Here is an 8,188-nt window from a genome sequence, read left to right on the forward strand (position 1 = left end):
TTGGTATGTGCTGCAAGCTGTCCCGCTCCCACAGCCTGCCTTCTCGCTCAACCCACCTCACCACCCCCCCCCTCCCCCTGGTTATCCTGCTTGGCAAATATCCTTCGTCGGCAGAGATGCTGAACTCTCCTGGCTTCTCTCGTTTTTTGCTACACCTTTTTTCTGCTCTTTGTTTGGTGGAATCCGGCGCTTGTAGGCTGTCGGATTATTAGTTCTAAAGTCAGGACCTCTTCCGACGAAAGGGCTCTGCACTCGGGGTACATTTAACCGTTCGAGTCATTTGAGCTTGATCTCGATTATGAAAGGAGTGAAGGGTTTTTGTCAATTACTTTGGGTAAAGTTGGGTCTTACGGATTAGTGAAAAAGCATTTTAAAGTGTATATTATAAAAATGTCCCTGTAAGGAAAGTTATTTAGGACACATAACCCGCATTTGGTACTACCCTGCTGCCTGTTTAATGTAGTCATTCGATTTTATTAATTAATAAAATTTTTTTATTATTTTATACCAATATAATTTTTTAAGATTTATCATAAATTCAAGAACTATTATAATAATAATATTCATTATAATATAATATTAATATAATAATTTTGTTAAAAAGGGCTTAGAAAATTTAACATTTTTTTAATAGTCTGATTAACTGACTAAAGCACTTAAATTATGAAATGTTGTTAAGGTGTTAACCGGTTTTCCCAAGATGGCCATGATTTATTTCACAGCAAGTGTCACAGGGCCATTACTATTTTAACCTTATATAGATATTTTTATTTATTTTTTTTTATTTATATACTAAGGCTTAACAAAGCTGAATAATATTTTGTAATTCCTAGCTTAAGGCCACAGTAGCTATAGCTGCAATAAAAAAAAGCATAGGTTATAGGTAATTTTTCAATTGCCTCTTAACCTTAGAATAAATAAATAAATAAATAAATAAATAAATAAATTTTGTAAATAATAAATAAATTAAATGTTAAAAAAAATAACAATTTTATTTTATGGTTAATATTTAGATAGAGTATAAAAGGGTAGGGTGACTCTTGAACCTTAAGACTATAGGAATGTAGTGCATCACTTTTGTGCAGTCAGAAGCTGGATAGATCGATACATATAGCCGAGAAACATTTCCCATGAGGCAAGGATATATAGCTTTCACACATCTATTCCTGCATATGGTTCGGTTTCGGGACATTCTGCAATGGCGTTTCCCCAGCTGGCACTGGCTGGAGTTACCGTGGCTATCGGAATCGCAATGGCAATCGCAATCGGAGCTCGGTCGGTTGTTGGTATGTTGATAGGGGTTGATTTACTGACTCTCATCCAAATTGAAGTGACTTTTGCGACAGTGTGAGCGGGGTGAGCTCACCCATACATACAGCCTCAACGTCTTTTGCACATGACACTCGGCTTAGAGGGTGGAGTCTTGTAAGTCGATTCGGATCGGCGAGGGGTTTAGGCTAAGCCCCGTGTCCATTACACAGCCCATTTGGCTGGCTGTGCTTACATGGACGGCCCACTATGTCGTATATAAGGCAGGCAGGTCCCGGCCCCCTCCCACGAAATTTCACCTTCCAAATACGATCCTGCGGTTATATTAACCAGTCAGAACGCAAAGTCATTTGCAGCAACGACGTGAACGTCGCCGTCGGTCGTATCCCAACCACCCACCCATCCAATCGACCCTGAACCACCCACGCCCCTTCACCGTCCCGCTCTCCACACACATGGCAAATTTGCGGCATCAAGAAGTCGCATTTTTCTATACCCCCACCCCTCTGGAATTCGCGTTCTCTTTCGCTCTGACAACCCTGGATGGTTCCGGTTTCCCAAATGACTAGGCCACGCCCCCGAGGCAGAGAAAACTCACCACTTTCCGGAAAACCTGCGCAGGCGCCCAAGCTCCATTTCGAACTTGAATTCGAAAAGCAAGTTTCGTTGAAAAAAGTAGGCTTTGGGCTTTCGGCTCTCTGCCTTTCGAGGTTGGGATTGCTTTTAGTTCATTCGATCTGGCCTTTTCAAACATATCGGAAGTCCATTACAAAAACACCAAAAAAAAGTTTTATAAAAATTTTATATAAAAAAACTGCGTTTTGATTTGTACGGCACCATTCTAAAGTTTTAGGTTAGGAAAAAAAATAATATAGAATAATACAAAGTTCCTTAAATATATTTTCCAGTAAACATGGACGGATTTTATAGTAACAACGGTTGCGGTTCCAACAACAGCGGCTACTCCCAGAGTCCAAGGAGTGGCAACTGTGGATCCTATTGTGGCAGTTGCCCCAATGGCCAGTGCCCCCGAATGGAGGCTGGTGGCAATGGGGCACAAGGCCAGAGCCGGCTGGGTTGTCCTGGCGGCAACTGTTGTCCCGGCGGATGCTGTCCGACCGGAAAGTCGCGCTTCAGTCGAGACTGGCAGAATGGCGGACGCCAGCATTAAAGAGCTGGCGCTTCCCTGCCGGACAAATCGAACCACCTACGGAATGGACTTCCATCCACACTTTACCCGAATAGCTTGGAACACCAGATACGGAGAACATCTACAAACAAGGCGAACACAGAAGGGAAAGAACGCTGACAGAACCCATAACAGAGACGAATGACCTGCACAATACATCATTGTACAGGGTGCGTTCGCCCTGCAGGCGCACTATTAATCAAATTGTTGATACAGAAATTCATTGTAGCACAAATATACGAATAACACATTATTATAAAAAAAATATTTTTCTTATGATTTTTCAATAGAACCAAAACCAAACCAAAATATTGAAACATCCAAGTTTTCTTTGTTTTGTCATTGGTTAATTTTGGGAGAACGTGTTTTTCAGGGTATTCTGGCACTTGCTATATTTTCGACTAACTTGATGGACTTATTAAAAAACAAGACAGAACGCTTTAGTAGATGTCTCGACTATCAGATACCCGTTACTCAGCTAAGGGGAGTGCGAGGGAGATGGTGATATGAAAGCAGCAAAGCGACAATATTGCACACCCAAAACAGCGCCATCTAGCGTCGACTTCTTTATTGATTATAACTTTTTAATGGATGCTCCGATTTGAATCATTTCCATTTACACTTTTATAAAATCTTATAAAAATCCGAGATCTCTGCGTTCATATTGAAAGACTGGCATGGCTAGATCGACTCGGCTAGTGATCCTGTTCAAGAATATAAATACTTTATAGGATCGAAAACGCTTTCTTCTACCAGATTTCGACGAATCTAATATACCCTTTTACTCTACGATAAAAAGTTTGAATAAATATATGGGATAGGAATTATTTAAGAGCACGCGCCGAAAAAATGGTTTGTGATTTATTTATTTTAGAACAACAAAACGAAGCATACCATTTAAGACTTTAACGTATTTTGAAATTGTAATTTACCGCTTTAAATAAATACGACTTCCTGGTGCATATATAAATGATTGATGGAACGTTCAGTCTTCAGTCTTGTCGGATTAGTATAAAACTTATACCATGCGTTGCCTCGTTCTGATGCCTTTCTGCGTGCTTGCACTTTTGGGCCTTTCTGCGGCCCAACTTTGTCCGTGTACTAGAGAACTTGACCCAGTCTGTGGATCGGATTCTAAGACCTACTCCAACCCTTGCCTTCTCGAGTGCGCAGCAAAAGGAAAAGGGATTACCTTGGTCAAACAAGGACGTTGCTAGTAACAGAAAAATAAAGATCTAACAATTCAATTATAAAGACACCTAAAATGGATAAATTTGTTAAATGAAAATCAAGAAAGAACGCTATAGTCAAGTACCTCGACTATCAGATACCCCTTACTCAGCTAAAGGGACTAATAGAAAAATGTTTAACTCTCTAGGTCTAACAATATGGACACCCGCGCTACTGTGTCCAATTATGCAATCCAAGCGGCGAAAATGAAATTAACAATTTTTTGATAAACTAAGCAAAATTTAATTTACATAATTACAAATCTTTAAAAATGTGAAGGCTATATAGACCGGTTAACAAACTTGAAATGCCAACTTTCTAGCTATTATAGTTTCCGAGATCGCAGCGTTCACATGGACAAACAGACAGATTTGGTCATATTGACTCGGCTAGTGATCCTGATCAAGAATATATATACTTTATAGGGTCGGAAACGCTTCCTTCGACGAATTCAATATACCCTCTAATCTACGAGTAATGGGTATCATTATACCCATACGCATTCATATGATGTTTAGCTGATTGGACTCAAGGCCAAACAAATTTACCTAACTTCAATTCAGTCACCGGATCCTTAAAAATCATGTTGTTGTTCAAGATATGATCACTTTTAAAAAAAACTAACATTTTATTTATATATTTTTTTTTAACCGTTTTTAACAGTGGTTGTTGTCAGCACTGTCGAGCAGCCTAATTAGATTACATGTAATTAACCGAGCTGCACTAACTCGTCAGTTAAAAAGTTTCGTAACATTTACTGTGTTCATGGTAGAATTGACCACGACTTTTGCTTGGGGAATGGTAACGGTGTTTTCGGTCAATTTGAACAATGGATTTTTTGTATTTAGTAGTATTAAAGGACGGATCTCTGGACATCGACGCATACGTACGTATCTATACCTACATAGATAGAAGGATGCACTCGAGTCGTCTGCGTGGCGTTGACCCATGCCATGCAGCGATGTTACGGGCTAATACCTTCATGTGAGCAGGACCACGTGCGCTCCTCCTCCTCCGTGTCCTCCTGCTCCTCCTCCACCTCCTTTTGGCGTGTCTAACGCTGCTCGTGATGAGGTGGCTCTCGATGTGGATGTGGTTGTGGATGGGTGGTGGCTGAGTGGTTTGGCGTGGCTGTGCTCGGGGTTGCTCTAATTCCACTGCCGCAATTCGAGGCATCCGAGGCTGTTCCTGGTTGTTGCTGCTGTGCACCCGTAAAATTGATTGCGGCGAAAGCTGGAAAGCTGCACGTTATGCTCGTGGCCTGACTTGGTATCTCTGGTCTGCTCAGTTCCGACGGATGCTGGGAAAGTCTGGGAAATGGAAATGGAAATGGCGTTCCCCCTTGGGACAGTGGGTGGGAGTGGAGTGGGTTGTATCCCCACTGGTTTTCATGGTAAAAGTGTGATTTTTTTGAGGAGTTTAAAATGCCACTTCCTCTTTTTTGTCCTCATTTATTTTTTTGTCACTCTTTAATTACTTACTATTAGCTAGCCAAATTAAAGGAGACCCAATAAGAGGTTTCTGTTAACATCAGGGCATTGCCTTTGTGTATCAGGAGATTCCTGTTGTTCACACAAGTTGGGGAAACAAGTATTTATCCTAATGAGTAATAGTAAGAAAAATGTATTGTTTTCAATAAAATAACTGTATGACCTTAATTCTTCATTGTTGTCGCAGATTAATAGGATAACACTTTACTTAACCAATTAGTCAGTGTGAAATTGAGAAATAATCGCCCTATGCTATACCTGATTACTTAAAAAGCTATATAAATGTTCCGCTGGCACACGCCACAATTCTTTCCTCATTTTGTGTTCCGTCATCACATATTATTCTGAAAGCCATTTCTCAACCTTGATTCACTCAAGACACCTAATACAAAAACAAGATAGATCGCTATAGTAGATTGCCTCGACTATCAGATACCTTAAGGGGAGCGTCGACTTATTTATTGCTTATAGCTTTTTAATGGATGGTCCGATTTAAAACCATTTAAATTTACACTTTTATAAAATCTTAGAAAACATGGCTAGATCGAATCGGCTAGTAATCCTGATCAAGAATATATATACTTTATAGGATCGAAATCGCTTTCTTCTACCAGATTTCGACGAATCTAATATACCCTGTTACTATACGATAAAAGGTTTGTATAAATATATCGGATTTGAATTATTTTAGAACCAGCCCCGAAAAAATGGTTTGTGCTTTACTTATTTTAGAACTTAAAAACTTAAAAATACCACTTTAAATGTTATAAAACACCTAGACTTGACAAAAAAACGTAACGTAACCGTTTAAGACTTGGACGTATTTTAAAATCGTAATTTACCGCTTAATATAAATACCACTTCCTGGTGCATATATAAATGATTGATAGAACTTTCAGTCTTCAGATTAGAACAAAACTTATACAATGCGTTGCCTCGTTCTGATGCCTTTCTGCATGCTTGCACTTTTGGCCCTTTCTGCGGCCCAACTTTGTGCGTGTACTCTGGAAAAAGCCCTAGTCTGTGGATCGGATTCTAAGACCTACTCTAACCCTTGCCTCCTCAAGTGCGCAGCTAAAGAAAAAGGCATTACCTTGGTCAATTACGGACGTTGCTAGTAACAGAAATATTAAGATCTAACAAAATGGATAAATTTGTTAAATAAAAAACAATCTCATTCATTTTCAGACCTGTTTTGATTTTTAGAATCCTAAAATTTGCATGTTTTATAGTAACTTGAATAACTTTTTGATAAATATTTTTATATTATCAAATTTTTTAATACATTAATGATAAATAAATATTTATTCTAAAGATAAATACCTTTATTTCGTCAAATAATAATATTTTGGAAAGTCGAATTCGACTACCATATTCGACAGTGAAAACTGGAACTGCATTTTATACTACCTTAACATCCAACGCTGTCAGTTTTCCATCCATTGTGTTTTAAAACTTGACCGTTCCGTTTAATCATCGATTCCTTTGGCTCATCCTTTTGTAGCTGTCATGGATTACAAGCCTATAAGTGGTATTCTCCTCGCACCCGCTAGGCGTATGCACAAACTCAAAATTAGCAAACAGCCATCAATCCTGTAGTATGCCATGCCGACCCACGCTCCAAATTGGATGGACAAGTGCCACAATTCACATCATCAAGATTGCGTGGATCTTGTACTCACACACTCGTGCTCAGCCCATATACCATAACCCATATCACATCACACATCGCATATCCCATATGCAGCCCACCTTTTTGGCCAAGGCTAATTCGCATGTCATGGTGACGATGAGGCACTCCTTGTTGTTGGTCATAGAGGCCTGGGTGCGGGGAATTAACCCTTTTGCTGAGCAATGTGTCTATAAAAAAACAATGATGGACATTGGGGACTTGGGCATAGAATAATAGTACATCAAAAATTTTACACCAACGAAATAAAATCATTTACGCAACATCGAGACCCAAAAATAAATGGCAAGAAAGGAGTAAAGAAAACGACAAATTCAATTTAGAAACTTTCTAGAGTGACAATTGAATGCTCTTTAGAGACTTGACTAAAAAATACAAATAGAGTGATTAAGCCAAGACATTTGTCTTAGTTTTGGTTCTTAAATTTAATAAAAAGGGTGCAGAAAAAAATATAGTGGTATATCTATATTTGATCTATGTAAAAACAAAGTTTAATCGTTACTAACATACAATAACATTTAAAATTTTTAAGATTTTATTTTCCACTTTCCAACTATCATTTAATTTGTAATGACTTCGAAATAGACATTAGGGTATGCCAGGACTAGAAGAAGACCACGCTAAGCGGATGTAGCACGCTTATCCTTTTACACACTCCCACACTCGCAGAAGGACATCTGGGCATTGGGTTTTATTTTTGCATTATTATTTTTACTTTATTTAAACCACACAAAATACTTAAGACGATTTTGTGTTTTGTGGCCCAAGATGTATTGCCCATGGCCGGCAGCAAAAAAGAAAAGTGTGAAAAGAACTGGGGGCGAGTGGCGAAAGTTTTTCCCCAAAGAGGTGGGCGGACTGAAAGGGTAATGTGCAACATGTCCGAGCGGTTTGTGCGGCTGTCCCTCCTCAATGGGTAGCCCCGGGCGTTTGCATATGCAAAATAAGACTTCTTTCTTCACCTTCTGCCAAAGACATTTGTCTCAGACAATTGAATCGGGCTCTTTGATGACAGTGGATGTTCAGAAACCGGGCATCAATAATAGACGCATGGCGCACATGTCCTTTGTAAAGACATTTGTACCCATTCGGAATCGGACTTGGATCCGAATCTGCTGACAGAATTTATGACAGCTCCACTCCTCTTTGGTGCCGGAGGACTCACTAGAACCCAACCCCTCCTTGGACCATGCTTAAGCATTGTGGAATATGCGACAGCATACAAATTGAGGATTTTTATTTTCATTACGCTTTTTATGATTTACATTTTTATTTGCCGCTCGCTTTGTCCTGCAAAATGTTTTCGGCACTTTTTTGATG

The 8,188-nt window shown here is 39.3% G+C and overlaps 2 protein-coding genes across 2 annotated transcripts; both read left to right on the plus strand.

Moving 5' to 3' along the window:
• Window positions 1-1,975: 1,975 nt before the first annotated feature.
• LOC108011006 (keratin-associated protein 17-1) lies at window positions 1,976-2,695 on the plus strand. The gene is made up of 2 exons (XM_017076035.4): window positions 1,976-2,122; window positions 2,178-2,695. The coding sequence occupies exon 2, from the start codon at window positions 2,183-2,185 to the stop codon at window positions 2,438-2,440; it is 258 nt and encodes an 85-aa protein (XP_016931524.3). The 5' UTR covers window positions 1,976-2,122; window positions 2,178-2,182; the 3' UTR covers window positions 2,441-2,695.
• Window positions 2,696-3,444: 749 nt separating this feature from the next.
• Window positions 3,445-3,772, plus strand: LOC108012462 (leech-derived tryptase inhibitor C-like). Its single transcript, XM_017077856.4, has one exon. It carries the CDS (start codon window positions 3,484-3,486, stop codon window positions 3,673-3,675), a length of 192 nt encoding a protein of 63 aa, XP_016933345.3. The 5' UTR covers window positions 3,445-3,483; the 3' UTR covers window positions 3,676-3,772.
• Window positions 3,773-8,188: the final 4,416 nt, after the last annotated feature.

The sequence above is a fragment of the Drosophila suzukii genome, chromosome 2L, assembly GCF_043229965.1.
Source record: "Drosophila suzukii chromosome 2L, CBGP_Dsuzu_IsoJpt1.0, whole genome shotgun sequence".
Classification (NCBI taxonomy): Eukaryota; Metazoa; Arthropoda; class Insecta; order Diptera; family Drosophilidae; genus Drosophila; species Drosophila suzukii.